The sequence below is a fragment of the Mirounga leonina genome, unplaced genomic scaffold, assembly GCF_011800145.1.
Source record: "Mirounga leonina isolate KUSES-001 unplaced genomic scaffold, KU_Mleo_1.0 Mir_95, whole genome shotgun sequence".
Classification (NCBI taxonomy): domain Eukaryota; kingdom Metazoa; phylum Chordata; class Mammalia; order Carnivora; family Phocidae; genus Mirounga; species Mirounga leonina.
In genome coordinates, this window is record NW_023270865.1 from 8,695,446 (window position 1) to 8,720,569 (window position 25,124).

Sequence of the window (25,124 nt, forward strand, 5' to 3'; positions counted from 1 at the left end):
GGATAGCACTTCTTAAAAAATGCCAAGTGTTGGAAAATACTGATAGGTACATGACACGACAGTTAATATAGCAGAGCAGTTACTGCTTGCCTTAGGGTCAAAAGGATGGATTTACTAAGATTCAAATTTATTTTAATCAGACCGTGGAAAGAAAAATAACAAAAGCTTTTAAACACAGCAAATTAAACACTGTGTGCTTGGGGGCTGAACTGGTTGTCATTCTAGTGCTCTTTCAAGCTGGTTTTAGATTGTATTTAATGTTATTTTGAGTGAGGACTAAGAGACTGGCCCTCAAGGGCAGTGTGTCAGGTCCAATTTAACTTTAGCTATTTCATGTCGGTTCCAGTAAGGGACCCATCAAGTAATCACCAAAACAAGGGACTCCGAATCTGATGGGCTTGCACTCATTATATGAGATGTGTCAAAAAAGTCACTACCTATCTATGTGTTAAGTTTATCCAACAAGAACATAAACATGGTATGCTGTTCTACTACTTAATGGGATGTCTTGCTGCTTATTTGCTTTGCTCTGCATAGTCGTTCTCTGCCCTTTTCTCCAAGTAGACTGTCCCTTGCTCTTTGGCTTATGATCGGATTCGGTCAATAGGAGGCACGAGGGCATCAGAAGGCGGGAGGAGAGAGGTTAGGATGTTTATTCTTCTGCTCCTGCCATGCCTCTTGACTCTGCCGGTACTATTCCTTGGACTTTTCCTTCAGGACCGATGGTGGTAAGGGCTTCCCTCTGTTGCTGCTACCCAAGTACCTCCCCAGACATTGCATTCCCTTAATCTTGCCCTCTCCTTTGTAAATAGTCCCGGAATTAACTTCTCTTCAGTATAACTCTATTGAGTAGAATCTATTTGCTAGCTGGACCCTGATACAAATACAAAAGCAATTGAGACTTCTATTTTATGACCTTCTAAACAATTAAAATTACTCATCATTGATCCCTAAAGTGATAGTTACCTACTCAGTATTTTTAAGTTAATTTCCTAAAATTTACTTAATTAGTTCAGTCTCAAAGTGACTCTGAAAATGTTAAGAATAAATGTAAGAATAACAATATTCCGCATTTCACTGTGGTTTAGATCCTTTGGCATAAAACGTGTGGGTGGTGATTTTATCACCTGTTTGTTTTGCTTTGTTACTTTTCCTATCTCAAACAAGGAGGCAGGGGCATGCAGGAAAAACAATCAACTAAAATCCTATGAGTCTTCAAAAAGATAATCCAGTACATAAAAACATGAAGTAACTAATCTTTCTGAAAGACAAAAATTCAGCAGTTGCCAAATACATTCCAAAAAAAAAAACCCTACTGGAGTATTTAATGTTCCTGTAACAAAGCTACGTCTTTTGTAGGTAAATTTTGAACATGTATTACAGGAAAACAAAAGTGAACACTAAAAATTCATTCCATTTCTCTCACGGGTACCACAGTGTCTCAATTAGGAAAGCTGAGGATTATTAGTTGATTTAAAGTTATTTAAAAGTTCATAGATTTATTCCTTCTATACTTTATTTATCTCTTCTACTCTTTTGTTTTATATTATTTTATCTCCACATTACTTTTATTAGTCCCATCTTCCTAGTTTCTTTTGGTTTAATTCAGCCCTTTTTAAGGTTTCCCCAAAATGAGTACAACATTCCTTTACCTTGTCTTCGTTTTTAATAATAAAGTTAAGATTTATTCTGAAAGTAGTTTTTTCCCCTTACCCCTATGTTTTCATTACAAAATATTGCTACATTATTTGCTTTTTAAATAGTATGTAATTTTCTGTTTTATTGCTATTTTGATTCAGTAGATCTAAATGCATGTTTCTTAATTTTAATGTGAATATATTTTATCATTTTATTTACCTTTAATTTTACTGGATTATTATTAAAGAATGTGACCTTTCTACACTTTTCAATTTTTGGGGTTCTCTTTACTGCCCCACAGCTGATCAAGGTTTATAAATATTCCCTGGACAGGGTGCCTGGGTGGCTCAGTTGGTTAAGTGACTGCCTTCAGCTCAGGTCATGATCCCAGGGTACTGGGATCGAGCCCCGCATCGGGCTCCCTGCTCGGCGGGAGGCCTGCTTCTCCCTCTCCCACTCCCCCTGCTTGTGTTCCCTCTCTTGCTGTGTTTCTCTCTGTCAAATAAATAAATAAAATCTTTTAAATAAATAAATAAATAAATAAATAAATAAATAAATAAATAAATAAATAAATATTCCCTGGACATATATAACAAATATATATTATAACTCAGTGGATTTAACTTTCTAGATACATTTATTACATTGGTTTGTTAATTATTTATTCCAACTTATGCATCTTTTTCTTCCAGTAATCTGTCTGATTCTGAGACATGTGCATTATTGGCATGTTCGCAATAGTATTTTTTATCAATTTCTCCTTTCATTCTTAATAATTTTTGTTTTAATATCCAGACACTATTTTGTTTGGTGCATCATGTTTACTTCATTAGTATGAGTGTATTGCATCTTTATAAGCCAAGACATTTTCACTTAGATAACTCCTCTTTGACCCTGCTTAGGGCTTCTGCATTAAACTCCACTTCATCTCACAAATTCTTCCCGATCCCAGTTTGTGTTTGTTGTATTTGCTGTTGCTACTTTGCTCTTTAACTTCAACATTTATTTCATTAATGTAAGTGTGTCCCTTATAAACATCACATAATTATTTTATCTTTGCTTATTACAAACTTGAATTTTTATTCTTTTCAAAGAATTCAGTGCGCTCAACTGTAGTGTGTTAGTTCTGTAGTGTAGTGTGTTCATCCCTTCTATATTAACTGGTTTGCCTCTTATTTTACATTTTCCTTCTTTCTTCTGCACCTTCTGGGTATTGAAGGTTATCCTCTCTCCTAAACTCAAAATAGAATATGTTTCTCTATTATTATATGAAAAATGTGATCTAATATCACCTCCTCTCTCAAGACACACTATTTTATCTCTGCTTTCCTTACTTGAACAAAGTAAGTACATGTGTCTCAAATATTAATTAAATATAATTCTAACTGCAACCACCCCTATAAGGGAGATACATTTATTGACTCTGAGAGAGAAATAATAATTCTACATTTTTAAATATAAAATACAGAGGACAAGGATGCTACAAATCATGCATCTTATTTTAGGAGTTTTATTGAGCGGACGCCTATGGGTTTAAATACATCTAGATATTTGTGATGATGCTTTCCTAAGAGTAGTGGTACTATAAAAATTGTAGAGAAAGTGAACTAATGTGTAAATTTAATGGTTTCAAGATCAGAATGTTATCTTATTCTTGTATCTTTCTTTTAAATAACAAACCTTGGTGGGTATTCAAGGAAATTTTATATATATATTTTTTTTTATTTTTTTATTTTATTTTATTTATTTATTGAGAAAGAATGATAGAGAGTGAGCACACGAGAGGGGGAGGGTCAGAGGGAGAAGCAGACTCCCCGCTGAGCAGGGAGCCCGATGCAGGACTCGATCCTGGGACTCCAGGACCATGACCTGAGCCGAAGGCAGTCGCTCAACCAACTGAGCCACCCAGGTGTCCGGAAATTTTATATTTTTAAATGAAGAAATAAAATGCTCCAGTGATTTCCGATGCAGAAATTGCCAGGGTGACATATGTTTTAATTATTTAGTTTTTGGCTTTTTGTGGTATCTTATTAAACTAAGTCAAGAGAATTTTATGATTTATTAAAGTGAAGCTCATTTCAATTCATAGCACTTTTATTCCTAAGCCTCAACCACTATGGTTGAAAAATATGTAATTAGGAGGAGATGAAGAAATTTTTAAATATTCTGCTAAAGTTAATATGCAATGCAAGATGGCCACATATAGAAATATAAGGGGTTATTGCATAGTACTATAGCATAATACTAAGTATTTAGTACTGCATATATTATATTGAGTTTTTCTATTTTGTTATATAATTGTCATACTGTTTAAGATCTCTACCAAAAATGATCTGTATAAGTAATGCATTCACAGTTAATTTTAAAGCAGACACTGTATTGATTAAAGAAATATATGGTGAGTTCATTCAATGTGATAGTCTAGATAGATGCCAAAAAGGATATCAGAGAATTGGTGAGAATCACCACTATGTCAGTAATTGGTTAAGAAATCTAGATGTCAATTACTGATTTAAGAGAGCTTGTAATCTAACCTCACGTGAGTTGGGGTGGGGTAATGTGGGAAGGAACTAGAAGAGAGTGGAGTGAAATGGATAAAACAAGTATAAACACAGGCTGAGGTCCTATTAGATATGACTCACTGTGTTAATTATATGAGAATAAAGAATACTCTTATATTTTAATTGTCTTCAAGCGTAATTGTCATTTGACTTACTTTCACCTGTTGAATAATCCTGTGGGTCAAGTATTCCTGATTCCTGCAGTGATCTAATACAGGAGTCCACCAGCTCAAGACCTGTTGTAAGTTCGTCTTCGATGTCTTTTTGACCATCTGAAATACAATATTTTCAAGTGATGAATAAACACATGATATTGTTATTATTAAAGCTTTAGGCTACTCTTTAATAATGAAAAGTGTCCTAACCAAAGACATTAAGTCCATGAAGTTCTCATTAGATTTCATATTGTAATTCTTGGTCAACCAGTAGCAAAAGCCAAGGCCAGCCAATTCCATGTATCCATGAAAATCATAAAAGTTTCTAGGGAATTGAGAGAACTTAACTCTCAGGAAATCATGAGCTATCACAACATCATTTAATTTTAGTGTTGTGGTCTTATCGTGTCCATTTTTATCGGTGTTTTTTTTAAAGTTCACAAAGAAATTAATCAATAAAGACACAATGTAGAAATAAGTGTAAGTTTCATCAAGAAGTTGTACCTTACCTTGTGATTGCCAGTGAAACTGCTCTTCTGCTGAACTATAAAAAAGAGAATACACAGGTGTAATGCACTGACTGAAACCAAGGACCCTAGACTATAAGACACAGAGGTGCGTTAGAGTAGTAACGCACTATGGTATGGGCTCCATGTTGTGTCTTATTTTTATTTATTTATTTATTTATTTATTTATTTATTTATTTATTTATTTATTTTATTTATTTTTACTGAGAAAAGAGATTCTGTTCTGATGCAATCTTAACTTTAATCCATTTGATGTATATCTCTTTTGAATCACAGGTACTCGTGTGTTATAAATGGACACTCTTCTGTAATTTTCAGAGAATAGTTTTGTTTTGTTTTTTTACAAAGCCCAACCTATTATACTCATCCCTTACAACAGCTTCTACATGGATGCAGGTGTACCCAATTTTAGTTATTTTAAAATATGAGGCTGACTAGTTTCATGTAGACTTTGTCAGGTCGTCTGGGAAAGATATAACCTCCTTTTTCATTATAAAGAAGATACACTAAATCTATACCTTCTTCCAGACATTATCACATGAGCAGTTCCTGTCAGTTGATTACTAGTTTAAATTAAATAATTTAAAAATTGTAACACTTTACCACCAATTGGATATACAGTTCCCAAATTCTCCCTTTACAAATACATTTTATAATATGACCTAGGTAGGAAGGGCAGTCCTTACACAGGATATGCCAAAGATACTGCACAGATTTCATCTATGGAGGCAACATAGGTAACTTTTGAACAATTTATTAAGTAGATAAATAAATTTAAAATTTCTAAACATGCATAACTCTTTCATTATATATGCAAATACTTTCTACATGCCCCCTTTTTATATGTCAATAATTGGTAAGAAATCTAGATGCCAATTACTGACAGGTATCATTTTGAGAATGATTTTCTACACTTATTTCACTAAAGCCTCTACTCTGATCAAGCAGCTTCTATGAATAGCTCATCAGTTGCACAACAGCAAGTGGATTTTAGACCTTTAATCTGTACTTCAGAGATGGCTTCTGAATACATTTACAGAGGAACAAGGAAAAGGGAATTCTGGTATAAATCAGTGTTCAAAAAAGCTATGATTGATATACACGAACACAAGGATAGTCCTTTAAGGGACATGTGACTTTTACAGGGTATCTTGCTCCTCAACCCATCCACTTTAGCAAACTGGGAAATGTGTTCACAATGGTGAAAACTATAGACAGAATTGATACGTGAAATGGTAACTTTACAAATTCAATCCAACGCAACTTTTTCTTGTATCAAAAAGGTATGTGCTATATAGTGGTAATAGAGAACTACAAAGTTTCACACTTAAAACAGAAATGTAATCCTAAAGTCAATATTTTAAGAATTGCATGCATGGTCAGTTAGTAAGTGGCATTTTAAATGGGAATAAAAAATGCTTTCATATTTATAGTAGGTTGAATGGTGCCCCTCACCCCCAAAAGATAGGATCACATTAAATCTCTAGAAACTGTGTGCAGCTACTTATTGGAAGAAACATTTTTGTAGATGTAATTAAGTTAAAGGTCTTCAGATGAGATCATCTGAACTGTCCTTCTAAGAAACAGAAATGGAGAAAGACAGAGAAGAGAAGGTTATAGGAACGTGGAAACAGAAATTGGAGTCCTGCATGTATAAGCCAAGAAATGCCTGGAGCCATCAAAGAATTTCTAGAGCCATCAGAGCCTGGAAGAAATAAGAAATGATCCCCTCCCTTCCCCCCGAACCTTCATAGGGAACACAGCCCTGCTGACACCTTGATCTTGAACTTCCGGACTCCAACACTGTGAGAGACTACATTTTTTGTTTTGTTTTAAGCCACTCCGCTGTGGTAATTTGTTATGGCAGCCCCAGGAAACTGATAACAGCATTTTTCTGATACACTACAAATGCTCTCCTTACACCCTCCAGGATTTACAACTATCTCTCAGCTGCTACATCCCTTTGGCCAGTATAGCCCTTCTCTAAGTACTTAACTGTATACCTTGGCTCCGCTAATTCCTGTCAACCACAATGCTCTTTTGATAGAAGGCGAATAAAGGGTTATAGGTGTTAAATGTCTTGACCACACAGATCCTAAGGAGCTCAACAACGACTTAAACTAACCTGTCCCACTCCACAGCTCCTATTCCTCGCTCACAATAAAAAGTCACGGAGGGGAACACCCTCAGGTGACTTCCCACCTGAAGCAGTAAGAGGAAGTCGATGGAGGCCCTCGCTACTCCCCTCCTCACAGGCACACTGTAGAACACACATCACACCCCCGTGCACACAGATGGGACCATGTAAAGCCTATGGCAGGAAGTGACAAGTGCCACTTGCTGCCCCAGGCACGGAAGGGCAGGCATGCAATCCTCATGCTCTCTTTCTGTCCTAACCCCCCTGCGATGGGTCCCTGAGTAGGAGGGAGGAAGATTTCTGCCAGCCCCGAGAAGACACAGCATGAGCGAGAAATAAAGCCCTGTTGTGTGAAAACTCTGGAGCTGGAGGGAGGTTTGTTTCTGTAGAATAAATGTCACACTGAGGAATACAGAAATGTGTCAGTATTTGAGGTTGTAAGGTGTTTCTTGCTTCTCTGCCTTCCATTTCCACAGCGTTGCGTGGGGAGGAAATGTCTGGGGTCACTCTCACACAAATAAGGTGGTGTGACAGCTTTTACTCACCCTGTGAGATGTATCTGCTCATCTACAATAATGGGCGATTTTATGTGTATGGCTACGCCTCCCAGTTTTATATAATATTTACTTTTTGCTCATCTCTTTCAAAAGTGTTTCGATCTTATGATGCAACAGAAACAAGAAGAGACGTTTTGTACTTCAGTTGAAAGAATACCATTCTCAGGGAATATGATGAACAATCCTCTCAAAGCAGAGGAACCTTCCTTTTGGACAGATAAAGAGCATTAATCATTTAAAAGGTTTCCTGATTCCTTTAGCACAGTTAAAATGCATTAAAAGTATGACTGATCACAGAAAATAGAAGTCCCAAGAGAAACTTGGTTTAGATTTTATTTCCACTAAGTGCACACTTTACTTGCTCTGTTAGGGGATTTTATGCAATTGTATATCTTATACACTTGATTCCTTCTTTTAAAACTGCTTTTGGGCAGATGCTTTTTTTAAAAAAGCAAACAAACTATTTATTCATCCAATAAACACAGATTATGCCTATATCCCACACATTCTTATTTCAGCTGTTTAGGAATTACTCATGGTGAACTTTCTCCCAATTATATCGTTCAACTTAGTATAATATAAAAGTTATTTCTGAAGCAGTTGTAACTCCCATGCATGTTAAATTTTAGAAAATAAAGTTTCCTTTACCACCAAAATGCTGTTTCTTGAAATACAAGTAATCTGTAAAGAATTAAATTTAATAAAATAGAGATGTAATTTAGAGTAGTCAGTATGTATTTAAACATAACTATGTACAAGTTCCAGAGCCCAATTATTATGAGCAAAATAACAAAGACTACCTAACATTTAACTTTTAAACATATAGATAAATATGTATATAAATCAGTAGTGCTAGGAAACAGTTTTTAAAACAATATATTAAAAGCACAAATCCTGGGGCACCTGGGTGGCTCAGTTGGTTAAACATCTGTCTTCAGCTCAGGTCATAATCCTGGGGTACTGAGACTGAGCCCCATTTCGGGCTCCCCGCTCAACAGGGAGTCTGCTTCTCCCTCTCCCTCTGCCTCTCTCCCCCACTCGTGCTCTCTCACGTGCTCTCTCTCTCAGTAAATAAATAAAATATTGATTTTTTAAAAGCACAAATCCCAATAGGTAACACTTAGATAGTTCTCACTTTAAACCAGACAATATTCTAACTGATTTATAGTTAACTTTCATGAAAACAGCTTTGAGATAGGTACTGTTTTCCCATTTTACAGATAATGAAACTGAGGTAAAATGTTCAAGAACTTCCTGGAGGTCCCACCTCCAGCAAACAGTGGAGGCAGGATTATGACCCTGGGTATCCTGTTCTAGAGGCTGCATTCCACACATGTGGTGACATAAAAATTAAACTCCTATGTGATAAAAACAAAAACATAAACACAAAACCATAAACCAAGTTGAAAAAACAAGCCATGTCCTGGGAGAAGATATTTGCAAGGCATATAACTTAAAAGGGTTAGCTTCTGGAACATTAAAATAACTCCTACAAATCATTTTAAGATAAAGATTAAAAGGTCAAATAGAAAAGAGGTCAATGAATATATATATCGCTGATGCACAGAAGAAAAAAAAATCAAGAATGGATGGTCACTGAACATACTAAAAGATACTCAAAATCTATCAGCCATTGAAAGAATATAAACTAAACACAAGGCAGTTCTTTATATTCCACAGGCTGTCAAACAACTAGGAAGTCTGACAGTATTTTGTGTTGGAGAGGAGGTGGGGAAATAAGAAACTCTCATACATTGTACATGAAAGAGTAAAGCAGAGACTTGGGTGAGCAATGAGGCAAAATTTGGTAATGTTTTATATGCAGATGCCCAATCACTCAGTAATTTTGCTTGTAGGCAGAGCTTCTAGGGAAACCTGCACACCTACGCTCGGGACACCTGGACAAGACTGTTCATGCCCACGTGTTAGCAGTAGCAAGACCGTGGCAACAACCTACGAGATCAGTAATAGGGAATGGACAAATATAATAATGTGATTGCGTACATATATATGGGGTCGACACTATTCAGCAGTTAAAATAAATTAGCCAAATACATAATGTATCAACATAGGTAGTTCTCAAAAGCAAAATATAGAGTGGAAAATGCAAATTTCACATATGTATTGCCTGATCCCAATTATGTGAATTTTAAAAACACTGACTAAACAATATTATGTATATGTACACATATGTATTCACACATGTATATACACACAAAGGTTACTTTTTAGTTTAAACTAGTTTTACATCTATCTATCTATCTATCTATCTATCTATCTATCTATCTACCTACCTACCTATCAAGGGAAATCATATAAACATAGATTAAAAGTTACACCAAAATTCATGATGGTGGTAGCCTCTGAGGAAGAAAGAGAGAAATGCCTGAGATGGAGTAAAAAGGGAATTTCTCTTTTATCCTTAATGTTTTACTTCATGAAAAATGAAGGAAAATGTTAACATTAATTAGGAATGCCTTAGGTACTTGGAATAAAAAAAATCATGATTCTTACATTTAGAAACATGTTTAGTTAAATGCTTAGGTAAATCCTTGTAACTCAGTTCCACATAAATCCCCACCACTGTTAGAATCACTCATAGTTGGAATTCAAATAATGCAAAAAAAATCTGAAATACGTAAGTCCAAATAATAGAGGGAAATAATGGATTTAGAGCTATAATTGCTCTTGTCTCCATTTTCTCAGCGATAAAAGTGCATGATCACTTTTGCTGCTTTGATATAAGCTTAAACATTTCAAGTGAGCCACCAATAACTTCCAAGTTCTGCGGGCATGATGCTGGGGAAAAACTAGTTTATACCGAAGAATAACCTCTGAGATCCCTGAGCAGTGATTTTCACCCTTATTATTTCCAGCATGATAGTCTCCTTATCCTCCTCCAGGCTACTTCTAATAAATAAATAAATAAATAAATATATGAAAGTTCGGGGAGTTTGCTTAACGTCAGGAAAAGACACAAAGCCACGCAGTACCAGAGCAACTCTGTCTGTCATGAACCAGCACAAATATCTTTTCTCATTTTCCTTTTCAGCTTTCTGATGCCCAGAGCATCAGTCCCTACACTGTAGCATGTGGTGTATTATTCTTCACAAGATGATTCAAAATGAAATAAAGGTAAGGAACTACGAAGGATTTTTTGGTGTTGTTAGTTTGCTTTCAAGTTAAGCAATGTACCTAAAACAGAAGCCAGAGAAACTAGCGTGAAGTAAATGGCATCAGAACTAATATTTGATTGGTCAAAAGTCCCGATTACTGTGGAAATGTAACATATTTGGTAAGAATGCTGAGAAGGGATTGCACGTGTTGCTGGGCTGCCCTCTTAGCTCAGTGCACTGTACCCAGACCAAATTTGTTAGGATTGGTGAGTAACTCTGCTTCCCCCAGAGCTTCTGAGCAACTGATTTCCCTTCAGTCTACTGCCCTGTGGTCTCTAGATGTATCCGTGGTATAGTCCCAAATGAATGTCCTATTCTCTCTGCCATGCCACTGGCGTGTTTCTTTCTTTCTTAGATCCTACATCCTCTTTCTACTTTACCTATTCTCATTAGAAATATAATTTTACAGCTCTTATAAAAATGTCTATAGGGCTACGACGGATAGCCAGAGGACCACAGAGCTCCCAAACCAGGAGAGTTCAATACATTAGTTTGTATCAAGTGATTTATTTATCAGGGGATCAGGGCCTGGCAGGTCTTGAGCAAATATGGAATTGTACATATTGCTAGAATGGCTTTTATGGCTTGTAGGTTATGACTTACTCTGTTTTATCCTTTGGAGTCACTGCAGTCCTGTCGTGGGAGGGTGAGGATGGGGGGCAGACATGGAGAAACGAGAACAGAGGACACTAAGACAATACCCAGGCAGGGTGGTGTCTGTGCCGAGGCTGTTGGTCACAGCCAGTCCTGGAGCGAATGGAAACAAAGTCATCACACACCCTTGGCGAGTGCTCACGGTGGCTCTGGGTATACGGAACAGAGAATGCAGCGTCAGCTCCTTGGGACTCTAGTCCGGTAGGGATGTGGGAAACCAGCACTCAGAGCTGGGAGAACCATCGCGTGAAAAAGTGTGCTCGAGACCATACTGCGCACAGGTGTGTAGGGCTTGGAGCATGGAACTTAATCTCTTTAAGCCTCAGTTTCTCCATTTATAAAATGGTGATTTATTAGAATTTCCCATAGAGATCTTAAGAAAACTCATGTATGTAAAACCCACGGAATAGTGTGGGAGTATAGAAGGCATTAAAAAAAAAAAAAAGTAAGCTCTCATTATCACATGTAGAGCAGAAGGCTCAGAGTATAGCCAGGTCAGAATTGAAAGTTTGATAGGTCTACCACATGAAATTCAACTTGTCCATGCTGGGGACCAATAAATACCATTACACCAGTAATGTGATAAGCTGTGCACAATTTAAATTGTCCACCTTTTCTTTTCTCTACACTAACATTGTAAAGAAAAAGAGGCAGTCTGTGATTTCCACAGAAAGATGATTCACTTTTAAACCGTAAGTTCGCCCATCAGTCCTGCACAGAATGCCTCTCTCTGCAGGCACCTGCTACTGTTCTCGCCGTAGTAAACAAAACAAAACAAAACAAAACAAAACCTTAAAGTCTATTTGTTATTTTCAAAACCCTGGAAGAAAATAAGTCAGACCCAAATTGCTATTATTAATTTCTTTTTAGTTTGAGGCAGGGGAAATTCATATTCCTAAGTTAATTTTGCTGGGGTTGGTGACTGACAAATTATCTAAACAACTAGGAGCGGTTCCCATGCCGTAGCCTGGATACACACGGTCGCAATGTTTATCACAGGGTCCTGCGACAATGCCAGGCTTGTGCACTGGCCAGTGGGGAACTAATGTGACTAACAATGGGGAACTAACGTGAATTCTGTTTTGTTTTAATTCCCTCAAAAATACATACTCCAGTTTCTAGCAACCACAAAGAATTAGCCCTCGGCTCAACACCCTAAACGCGCTATCTACACAAAGTCAAGCTCTTACCATGGGAAAGACATAATTTCAAGTTTCTCTTCTTTGAACGCTTTTCTACTTTGGAGTAAACTGTAGTTATATTACAAGAGACAGATTGTGTATGAAATTCTATATCAGAAGAAGGAACAATTGGTAAATTATAAACTAGAAAATTCTCATGTTATATGTTTCCCCTCTGTAGTTTTCTGGGAGATTTCTCATGCATGAGCTAGGTAGTTTTGTTTTTTTTTTTTTTTTTAAAGATTTTTCTTTATTTGACAGAGAGAGACACAGCGAGAGAGGGAACACAAGCAGCGGAAGTGGGAGAGGGAGAAGCAGGCTTCCCACGGAACAGGGAGCCCGATGTGGGGCTCGATCCCAGGACCCTGAGATCATGACCTGAGCCGAAGGCAGACGCCTAACGACTGAACCACCCAGGCGCCCCGAGCTAGGTAGTTTTTTAAATGCTAGCACATCAGAATTTTACAGGAGTTGAAGCAAAATTCCGGGAATGCCAGCCACGTTAGACAATAAAGTTATTGTAATATTTTTGTCTGTGAGCATTCCATAAACCGGGATGTAGTAAGTTGCAACTGCGGATGACCAGGAACACTATTAATTAAATAACTCTGAGACCTTGTAATATTTGGAAATGTCTTCCAAACTACCGGAAACTGAATCGTTTACACAGTTTATATGCTAAGTGTCTACTACTGCATTATACATTGTTATATTGTATACATTGTTATACATTGTTATATATACTACTTATATATATAAGTAGTCTCCTTAGTGTTCCTCACAACTCATGGCTCCATCTTTGGTGAATCCGAAGGCTTCACTCACGGATCTTGAGAGTGAATAGAGAGCTTAAGTGCATTTTGCAGTTCGATCATTAATAACTGATTTCTTAGGCAGGAGAAGAGAAGAAGAATGGGTTTGTTTGCTGACAGAGGTGGTATGTATATGAATGTTCTCAGATGTTCCAAATTTTAGTCTTTTGCATACAGTCTCCCAGAATTCTCTCTGTTGTTAGGGTCCTCTCAGTGAAGGGAGCTCCTCAGCGTTGGGGGCATCTCTGGACAAAAGGAGGGGTCAAGTTTATGTTTTCCTAGCTTCTTGGGATCATGTGTGAGATTCTGTGTGTGGGGGTGTCCCTCACTCCTTTGTTCCTCTAAAACGCACTGATTTGGGGCACCTAGGTGGTTCAGTCGGTTAAGCATCTGCCTTCAGCCCAGGTCATGATCCTGGGGTCCTGGGATCGAGCCCCACGTTGGGCTCCCTGCTCAGCGGGGAGCCTGTTTCTCCCTCTCCTTCTGCCTGCCCCTACCACTCTTTGTGCTCCGCCCCCTGTCAAATAAATAAAATCTTTGAAAAAATAAAAAAATAAAATGCACTGATTTGCTCCAGCTTTTCTTTCACCTGTTCTTGGTTCGTAAGTGTGTTGTCTATTACAGATATGTCAAACCCTGAGTATTGAGTTTGACTGAAAGTGATATGATTTTATTAATATAAGTGGAGCTAACACCTCTTAGGTATTTAATGGAAATTTATGCAAATAACCATTGCCTGTTTCACAGAAAAGAGAAGTCTGAATCTTTTGTTTTCTGTCTTCGAGTAGCAACAGATGATTTGTAAAAATAAGTTTCAATTTCCGTGTCCTTATGGAGCAGAAATCATGTAATGTTCGTGAATAACTCTCACAGTATTATAGATCTTTACTTCCTTATGAGGAGCAGTGGTTTTTAAAACCATTTGAAGGTTCAATTCAAATGTTCAATGGGTACACAAATGTTGATAGTTTATTCATAAATGCCCCAAACTAGAAACACCAAATGTTCTGCAACAGGTGAATGGTTAAACAAGCAAATACATACATACCAAGGAGAAGAATGTAGCGATAAAAAGAAATGGATTATTGATAGATGTATTAAACAGCAGTTTGGAGGGATCTCAAGGGAATTACGCTGAGTGAAAAAGATAAATAACATTCTTTTTTAAAAAAGATTTTATTTATTTGAGAGTGAGCATGGGAAGGGGGCAGTGTTAGAGGAAGAAGCAGACTCCCTGCCGAGCAGGGAGCCCGATGCGGGACTCGATCCCGGGACTCCAGGATCATGACCTGAGCCGAAGTCAGTCACTTAACCAACTGAGCCACCCGTGCCCTGATAAATAACATTCTTGAAATAACAAAATTATAGAACTAGAGAATAGATCAGTGGCTGCCAGGGCTCCGGGATGGAGGATGAGTGTGGGTGTGACCACAAAGGAGTAAGAGGAAGTCTTATGGTGCGGAATCATCCTGCATCTTATTGTGGTAGTGGTTACACAAAGCTCCTATGTGATAAGACTGCATTGAACTAAACACATACACACGCGCGCCGGAATGCAGCTAATTAAAACGGGAGAAATCCCAGATTGTACCAATGTCAGTTTTCCTGGTTGTGACATTGTGTTACATAGTTACCCCACTGACGTTGCCATTGATGGAACTGGGAGAAGTTACAGGATATGTCTCTGTGTGTTTTATCTTGTGACTGCCCATGAATCTATAATCATTTCAAAATCAAAAGGTTAAAAAAATAGTGGGGTAGGGTTTGGTCTGCTTTCTTTTCTTTTCCCTGAACTGTTTTCTCTACATGCAATATGCCATTCATTTATTCCCATATAATAATTAAACTAGGATTCAAAGAACATTGGGAAGAGTGGAGTAAAGGGAACGGAAGGAAGGAACAAACACAGAAGGAAGAAATAAGAAAAAAAAAAAAAGAAACCATTGTGAACTTCTGATTATCCTTTTTGTTCTTCATTCTCGGTAGGCAGAACTCAAGCGACTCTGCCCTGGGCTCTTTTCTGCTTTGTTCTCTGAATGAAGGTATTATCCCTGGAGCATAATATACCAATCATATTGCCCACTGCCGATCAGATGCAAGGGATCGTGCTGCTTCTGAATGAAAATTCATCCATTATAGCTAAGCTCCCTACTCATCAGGACCCTGTATTTGCTTCCATTGCCATATGTTTTTGGGAGAAAATTAAAAATGGTATTTTGGCTTACAGAACTAGAGCAAAATACAAGTCTGAATGCATTCTATGTGAGTCCAAGAGGCCTCACATGATACAATTCATTGGCTCTCCGGAAGCATATTCATTAAAGTTAGGCTTGCACCTGGCAGACATGCTCCTGCTTCTCCTGCTAATTCACGGGGGAGGGGGGCACCCCAGTGCCAGTCTGCTTCCGCATCCCCCTACCCACTACTGAAAATTGGTTTCCCTGGTTACTTCTGTCTGTTGCTTTCCATATTTATGGTGGTAGGGGAAAAAAATCATATATTAAGAGTTACCTTCTTTCCAGCACTTACTACCTGATGCTTGAAACTGAAAAGCTGGATCAGCCGCCCCACCTTCTCTCCCTATCTTCTGGTCACAGGGCCCCTTTATTTGTCCTGAGTCTTCCTTTTAAGAAAGAATGAGGATTTGAATGTGAGAGCTCACCAAACAATTGTACTGCCTGCTAAACGGATAAAACCATTTAAAAATCCATGAATTGAAAGATCTATTAATGTTCTTAAGATATTTAAAGCGTATCTTCCCCCAAATCATTTTTGAGATCCTTAGCATCTACCTATCCCTTCCCCATCATAAATGTGCCTCGAAACCCACTCCCTTTATGGTTGCTATAGTTGGAGCTTTTTGTGTTCTCTTTGCTGGTGCTATAAAGAGCTCTCTGCCTAAGGGCAGATGTAGCTTCCCATCGACAAGGATTCTCTCCTTGATCAGACTTCAGTTAGGCTCCTGTGAACTCTCTTTTTGACTACCTCCAGTCATGGGCACTCACTACCCTCCTTGCAGAGTCTAGTTCTAGCAAGAATCCTGTCGAGTCAGGTTAACCAGAATCCCCCACGCTTGATGTCTGACCACCCTCCATATCTGATTGGTTCTCTACCCTCTACCATCCCCCAGGTGATGTCCACTCACCTGGCTTGCTTGCCTTCAGCATGAATCTTGTTAAGTCAGTTAGGCAGTTAGGCAGAATCCCTCCCACCCCCAACCTGCTCCTGATGGTTCCTCTGAGTAACTTTCCATCCACTGACCCCCACCCTGCTCCTTGCCTTTAAATTTCTATTTTTTCCTTGTAGTATTCGGAGTCAGGTGCTATCTTTCTCCCCTACTGCAAACCCCACTGTAGCATCCCCTCCCCCCCCAACACCGTGCCTTGAATACAGTCTGCCATATTGTTCTTTCACAAATACCACTGAGTAACTTCTTCATTACCATCACAGACTCCCCACAGCCCGAGGGGAACATGCAAAGTCACATCCCTCTGTAACCTCTGTCTCCTCCTAGGTGCTGAGATAACATTATCAGGGTGGGCTTCATGGGAGTAAGACCTTGCGGTTGTCCCAAATTACAACTGTCCCACGCTCAGAGAGCCCCCTGTTTTTGAACTTGTGTTTTGCAGGGGGAACATTGGAACATGCGCATGAGTGGAGTGGACATGCATAATGTGTGTGTCGTTCTATTCTGGGCTGTCTCATTCACAGAACGCTTGCAAGGCCCTATCGGACCCATGATGTGTTGTGGGAGCTAAGTAAGACTCAAGGCGAGTCCAGGTAAGCATGGATGTTTCTGACTGAGTAAGCAGGAGTGCTGACTGCCCCCAAAGGCCATGCTTACCCTTGGAACCAGAACTTGCTTTGAAGTAAGAAGGCGATGATGTTCTAAGAACCATGAACAGTCATTGAACCCTATCACATCCTTTCTTACTCATGTTACTCTCCTATGTCTGCCAACTATTTATGCTAAAAATGATGACCTAGAAGGAAAGGAAAAGATAGGGCAACCCACAGTTCTATTTCCTTTCAGTCCTTCCTTACTCTTCAGTAAGACAATGTTGGTAGAATTGTGCATATTGAAAAGTGGAAAAAAAAACCCATGGAAATTTGGGCACTGTTTCCACTGGTCTGCTAAGAACGAAGTACATATGCACGTGTGGGCTATGAAATATGAATTGTATCATTTCAGTGATTCTGCATACAAATTCAGCACTCCTGTATTTGCATTTAAATCTGGCATTGCGCAGTACAAAGATAAAAGGTAAAATCTGTGCCAACAGTTTAAAATTTTAATTTTTCTTTACTTAGAATGACATTACATAGTAAATTAAACACATCATGACAAGGAGAGAGAGAGCGAGCGAGCGTGGGAGCTCATGGGAGAAGGGAAAAAGCTTTAGTATCTTTTTAGTACTTTAATGGCATTCCACACCCTGAGGTCTCATTCTGCACTGATTGTTGCCCATTATACAACTGGCTCTAAACATGAGCTACCGCAGACTGCTGTTGTGGGGATTAAATGAGAATACACATGAAGGTCCTAGGCACAAACAGAGTATCAACCAGTCCTTCTCTCTCTCTCCTCCAATTCACTCCACGCAACCACTTCTCTCCTATTCTATGCCTATAGTCTTTTCTTGCTCCTATCAATTATCCACCATGTATTGTGCAAGACTGTTAAATCACAGATCTGTACCTCTGAAACAAATAATGCAATATATGTTAAGGAAAAAAAAAAAAGAAGAAGATAGCAGGAGGGGAAGAATGAAGGGGGGGAATCGGAGGGGGAGATGAACCAAGAGAGACGATGGGCTCTGAAAAACAAACTGAGGGTTCTAGAGGGGAGGGGGGTGGGAGGACGGTTAGCCTGGTGATGGGTATTAAAGAGGGCACGTATTGAAAGGAGCACTGGGTGTTATACGCAAACAATGAATCGTGGAACACTACATCAAAAACTAATGGTGTAATGTATGGTGATTAACATAACATAATAATAAAAAAATAAAATAAATAAATAGACACCAAGAAACAAACAAACAAACAAAATTATCCACCATGTCACTGACATCAACATCCTAAAGCAGAAAGCTGATCACGGGAAGCCCTAGTTTAAAAGCCTTCGGTGGTGCTTGCTTCGGCAGCACATATACTAAAAGCCTTCAGTGGTTTCCCATTGCCTGGGAGATCAAATCCAGGCTCCTTTGCAGAACCTGCTTGGTCTGTGAGGACTCCCCTGACCCACTCTGAGGACCCAGCCTCAGCCACCTGCTTTAGACGTCCAGGCTGACTGAGGCTCTGCATCGTCTGAGACCCCAGAGCAGCCTTATCACTCATCAAAACACACTATAATGATGTGTTTATTTTTTAATAAAGATTTTATTTATTTGAGAGAAAGAGAGAGAGAGAATTGGGGGGAGGGGCAGAGGGAGAAGCAGACTCCCCACTGAGCAGGGAGCCCCATGTGGGACTCGATCCCAGGACCTCCGGGATCAGGGCCTGAGCTGAAGGCAGATGCTTAACCGACTGAGCCACCCAGGCTCCCCCAATGACTTGTTTTTAATACTTTGTTAGACTGTGAGCTCCTTGAGGATAAGAAACCAAACAGTATCCATCTCTGTATTCCACAGTATAAAGCTCATTGCCTAGCATTCATCAAACATTCGTTCATATATGAAGATCAGCACAGTTAGTGCAAGCTAAGACTTTGACTCATATTCGAAGTGTCCTTTTATTTGTTTCACTGAATTTTCTCTTCTTTAGAATTGCATTGTGACAAAGAGGGACTAAAACTCTTTTATTATACTTCTATCATAAAACATCAGTGGAATAAAGTAATCTACCAAGTGAGTGTTTTGATTTGTACAACCTTGATTAGAATAAAAACAATCACTAATCAGCTGCTAAGCTATCAGTTACCCTATATATGAAATTATCAAAGCACATATTATTTAATGGTGTACCATGGCAAATCTTTTTATAAAAGCAATGAAGCTTTAATTATATTTTTATATACCTAAATTTACAGATTACCATTTTTTTCCCTAAGTTTAGTATACCTTTGGATTCAAGAGAAGGCCACAGGGGGCAAAACTATTTCTCTGTGGGGGTGGGGAAAATCTATCATTTCCAAGTAGCACTACATCTTACACCACTATATAATAATCTCTTTTTTTAATTGTTAAATTCTGTTCATCCTATGGACTTGAACAAACTAATTTTCCTCTTTTTAATTAAGCCTATGATCATATTTCATTCACTCAAGCTTCCTGTTAAATGAAACACTGTTTTCACTTGTAAACGTTCTATGATGTGTTCCTAGTGGTTTCTAATTGGGGACAATTACACACAGATAAATCAGAACCCATCAGTGGCAGTTATTAGCATGTCCTTATTCTACTTCTGAGGCCTACATGTTGGTTTAAGGCAATAGGGCAAATCAGGACTCCAGAGGGAGCCTCGATGGAGAAGCTCAGGAAATTCATAGGCAGTGAGGACATCCTTCATCTCTAATTTGTTGGTTTAATCTGGCTAGAGAGGAACTGACAAAATCTGCATCATGTAATGTGCTTAATGGTCTAGATGAAATGAGTTGGTGGTGTTGGTTTAGCTCCTACTAGACCAATTTCTAAGTCATATGAGCCCCTGATAAATCACTTTTATGAGCCCTTCTTGCAGAAAATGCAACATAGAAACTAGATGTAGGCATTTTGTATAGATTTTTCTAAAAGCCTTAAAAAAGTGAAATGATGTGGGGCATCTGGTGGCTCAGTCAGTTAAGCGTCCAACTCTTGGTTTCGGCTCCAGTTATGATCTTGGGGTTGTGAGATTGAGCCCTGTGCTCAGCGTGGAGTCTGTTCGGGGTTCTTTCCCTCTTCCTCTCCCTCCCCTTGCTCATGTGTGCACTCTCTCTGTCCCTCTCTCCCTCTCTCAAATGAATGAATGAATGAATGAATGAATGAATGAATGAATGAATAAATAAATAAATAAATAAAATCTTTTAAAAAAAGTGAAATGATGAGAGTCCAGAAAGTGGGTTATCACCCCCTTGCACAGGTCATTATAAATGCAGAGGAAAATTACACCCAATCAGAGTTGATTTTCTTCATTTTTTTTTCCTATTCAGAAAGAAAGAACCAAAAAAACAAATGTAATTTTTTTATATTTGTAACTGGTGGTGTTTATCTGCATATTCACTACTGGAAAGTAAAGTGACTATTTTTTTTTTTTTACTGTTATGAGTTAATATAAAACATACAAAAAGAAGTAAAATATTGGAATGGAGGATAAAATATAATGAACCAATTCCTCCAGAGTCAGGGAAGACATATTTTTCTTGTTTTTTTCTTTATTTTTATTTTTATTTTTTTTTTGAGAGAGAGAGAGGGAGAGTGTGCATGCTCAGAGCAAGAGGGGAAGGCATGGCAGAGGATAGAGAGAATCTTAAGCAGGCTCCATGCCCAGTGTGGAGTCTGACTGGGGGGCGGGGGGGGGGGGGGGCTCGATCTCACAACCCTCTGATCATAACCTGAGCTGAAGTCAAGAGTTGGACGCTTAACTGACTGAGCCACCCAGGTGCTCCCTTCTCTTGCTTTACTGTATAAGTAGTTAAAAAAAATAATAGGTTAAGTAAGAGCAGTTTGATTTTTTTTTCATACAGGCTGAAAGTCAAAACAAGAATAAAAATCATACTTCTTTTCCTCTTTTTTGACATTCAAAATATAAGAAAATACCAAAAAATCAAATTCTCCCAAACTTAGAATTGCATGTAATTAATGCACTATCCTGGGAAATAACTTGCTTTTCCCCATGGTGACTGGACAAGCTAGACTCAGAATGTCCATTTAGAAAACTGACGAAAATATGTTTCTTTATTTTGCTATCACTTACCTTTCCCGTTAACGTAGGTATACATACGTGTGCACGCGCACCCACACACAAACACATTCGCAAACACACCCCACACCACTGTGACCACCGACAGCAACAACCTTCTTTCTGTCCTAATTTGGAAGTTAAGCCAGTATTTTGTGTCAGAATAGAGAACAGAAATGCCAGTAATTTACCTTAGGGATAACATAGGAAAATGTAAATTTTAGAATGCAATCTCGCCATTTGTAACAGCATGGATGGAGCTAGAGAGTAGTGAACTAAGCGAAATAAGTCAGTCAGAGAAAGACAAATACCGTATGCTTTCACTCATATGTGGAATTAAAAAAAACAAAACAAACAAGCAAAGGGGAAAAAATAAAGAGAAACAAATCAAGAAATGGACTCTTAACTCTAGAGAACAAACTGCTCGTTACCGGAGGGGAGGGGGTGGGGTAAACAGGTGGTGGGGATGAAGGGGTGCACTTGTCGTGATGAGCACCGGGTGTTGTATGTATGAGGTGTTGGATCTCTATACTGTACACCTGAAACTAATATTTCACTTTATGTTAACTAGCTGCAATTTAAATAAAAACTTAAAAAATTAGAAAAATAAAATAAAGTACAGGGGTCATACTTTTCTTCTCTTTTCCAGAGATTCAGTCAAGAACTCTGCCCTGTCATGCCATAAATTCAGGCTGTGTATCGCATTGAGATTGAGCAGTTTAATGTGGCTGGGTCCTTGAAATATATCCTCATTACTTGAATAAAATAATAAATATATACTGCCTATTGCGAATTGGTCAGTAGAAACAGCTTTATATAACATAAAACAGTATTAGGCAGATCTTCTTTACCGACGTTATGTCATTTCGGAGAGGATTTTTACAGAACTTCTCTTTCTGAGCCCTCTTTTGGTGGAAGGTGTTATATTGCTCACCACTCCCCCCAGGCCTGTGCTCTGCACGCAGGCTGAGGTAAAAATGACAAAGAGCTCTTGAGGAGAATTCAGCTAAAAAAAGTATCCTAAGTCCACAGAAAGGGCAAGCCCTTAGCTCTTGGACTAATCCCCCGCAGTGCCAATGTAGCAGCTAATCCTCATTAAACAAGTCTAGGAAGTTAAACTAGATATACTTACGTCAGGAATGCATGTTAACCACAAATTCTGCCACTTCATTCACTGGGAAGGGGGGGGTCTCTTTCTCCCCCTTCCTTTGATTTCATGACCTGCTTAGGCCATGAAAATGCAGCAGAATCATTAAAATGATGCTTTGTAACTTTCAGCTCCAGGTTATGATCTCGGGGGTCCTGGGAGTGAGCCCTGCGTCTGGCTCCGGACTCAACGGGGAGTCTACTTCAGGATTCTCTCTCTCTTTCTCTGCCCCCCTCCCAGCTCACTTGTGCTCTCTCTAAAATAAATAAATATTGAAAAAAGAAACACAGGGTGAAACATTTAACTGCCTGCTTTTTTGTATCCTGAGTAAATTAATCTTCTATTTCATTTCATTTTTCAATGAATTAAAGTGAATACACACTAGCTATGCTCCCAACCATGAGTTTCTGGAGTTGAGATTTAAAGAGAAGAAAAATGTTTAGGGCTTATTACCTTGAGAAAAAATAGTTTGCCATAGAAATGATGTATAAAACTATATATCAATAGTAGGTAATGCAGACAGTGTCAGAACCTAGCATAAACTGGGCATATGATGGCAAAGACTTTGTAAAAAAATGAAGTGAATTTCACCGAGATAGATTATCTGGGTAGAAACGTGATTTGAGCCTGATCTTGCAAGAAATGATGGGAAAGAATTGAATAGGAGAATGGAAGAGAATCCCATGGGAATACTGACATGGCAGATTTCTAACAGGAACTAAAGATGAAGAAAAATAAAAATCAATAACTTATTTAAGTCAGTTAAACATTTCTAAACAACACTATAGCCAAGCTCTGCAGAATGTAATTCAGCCAGAGAAATACTTCTTCCCTTGCTGGGGTGGTGGTGAGATGCAGGGATGGGGAGGGGGAGTGCAATTTAAACTAAAAGGTGGTATTTGGGGGGCGCCTGACTGGCTTAGTTGGAAGAGCGTGTGGCTCCTGCAACTCAGACAGCTTCTTAGAAAACTAAACACACACCTACTCAGTGACCCGATCCAGTGAGATCAACCCTAGGTATCTTCCCCAGAAACACAAAACATACATATACAAAAAGACTTGTACGAGAATGTTCTTGGCAGCTTAATTTATAATAGCCCCAAACTGGAAAGAACCCAAATGCTCACCAATAGAAGAATGAGTAAGTAATTTGTGTTGTATTTATACAAGGAATGCTGCTAAATGGTGAACAAAGAGCACTATTCATATATTCAAAAGCATGATGAATCCAAAAGCTTCATGTTCAATGAAAAAAACACAGCAAATGACACATACTCTTTGTACCCTTTAATATGGAATTCTCATGTAGGCAAAACTAGTTTATGGTAGAAAGAAACCAAAACAACAGAGTAGGGGTGAGGTTTGCAGGGAAGGGGCACGGATCAGCTTCCTGGGGTGATGTGCAATGTCTGTATCTTGATGGAGGTCTGGGTTACCCATTTTTTCCCTTTATTAAAACTTGTTGAATGGTGCATTTGAGATTTGTGCATTTCCTTATATGAAAGTTGTACTTCAAAGGGAAAAAATAGGAACTGGAAATAAATAATAAACTCTAGTTATTGATACGCATGCTGAAGTATCTGGGAGGGCAGTGTACTGATGTCTGTGATTTTTTTGAAATGCATCAACAAATAACATTTGTTATATAACATCTAGCATACACTAAGTGGCACATAGATGAACACATATGTGATTCATCAAGTATTTCAAACTTAGTGGTAGGAGGTAGGTGGTGGGCATATGGATGTTCACTGTTAAATTCTTCCACCTTTTCTGTTTAATTTTTTTTCTTTTTCTTCCTTCCATTTTCTGTTTTGTTTTGTTTTAGAGGGAGAATCTCAAGCAGGCTCTCCAACATGGGGCTCGATCTCACGACCCTGAGATCATGACCTGAGCAGAAATCAAGAGTCAGACACTTAACTGACTGAGCCACCCACGTGCACCGTGTGTTTAATGTTTTTCATAATTAAGTGGTGGAAAACAACTACCTAGAGCATTAGCAATTGGGAAAATAATGCATTTCATACTCTTGGCTCAAAAATGCTGTCTGTACATGTGAATGGAAAAAGCAAATTCCCCAAGTAAGGAGCATATAGAACCTGCTCTAACTGGATAACTGCAGAGAAAATGTAGGAAGTACAGGTGTAACATACACAATCGATAACGGACAACGTGCTTGAGATCGCCTTTTACCAATACTCATCTAAAAATGAAATATTTATTTTACTACAGAAATACCTGAGCTATTCGGTGTTACGAGAAAGTCTATTTTGGTCGATCTTCTCTTTTTTTTTTTTTCTTTTAAAGATTTATTTATTTATTTGAGAGAGCGAGAATGAGAGAGAGAGTACATGAGAGGGGAGAGGGTCAGAGGGAGAAGCAGGCTCCTCGCCGAGCAGGGAGGCCAATGCGGGACTCGATCCAGGGACTCCAGGATCATGACCTGAGCCGAAGGCAGTCGCTCAACCAACTGAGCCACCCAGGCGCCCTGGTTGATCTTCTCTTTAGGGGCTGGCAAACCTTTTCTGTAAAGGGCAGCTGCGTTAGACTTCGTGGCCATCAGGTCTCTATTGTAGTTACTCACCTGAGGTACAAGTGCAGGAGTTGTTGTAGACAAGCCCCAAACCAACAGCCCGGCTGGCTTCCCATAAGCCTTTATTTACAAAAACAGCCAGCAGGCCAGATTTGGCCCTCAGCCTGTAAT

At 38.7% G+C, this 25,124-nt stretch overlaps 1 protein-coding gene across 2 annotated transcripts in view; it reads right to left on the reverse strand.

Annotated features, from left to right (window-relative positions):
• CTNND2 (catenin delta 2) overlaps positions 1–25,124 on the reverse strand; it is an 893,404-nt gene that overhangs the window by 399,873 nt on the left and 468,407 nt on the right. For both annotated transcript variants that reach the window (XM_034998887.1, XM_034998886.1), the window contains exons 4-5: positions 4,864–4,898; positions 4,355–4,471 (exon numbers count right to left, since the gene is read on the reverse strand). In XM_034998887.1, the coding sequence (XP_034854778.1) occupies positions 4,355–4,471; positions 4,864–4,898 (152 nt within the window). The remainder of the gene's footprint in view (positions 1–4,354; positions 4,472–4,863; positions 4,899–25,124) is intronic.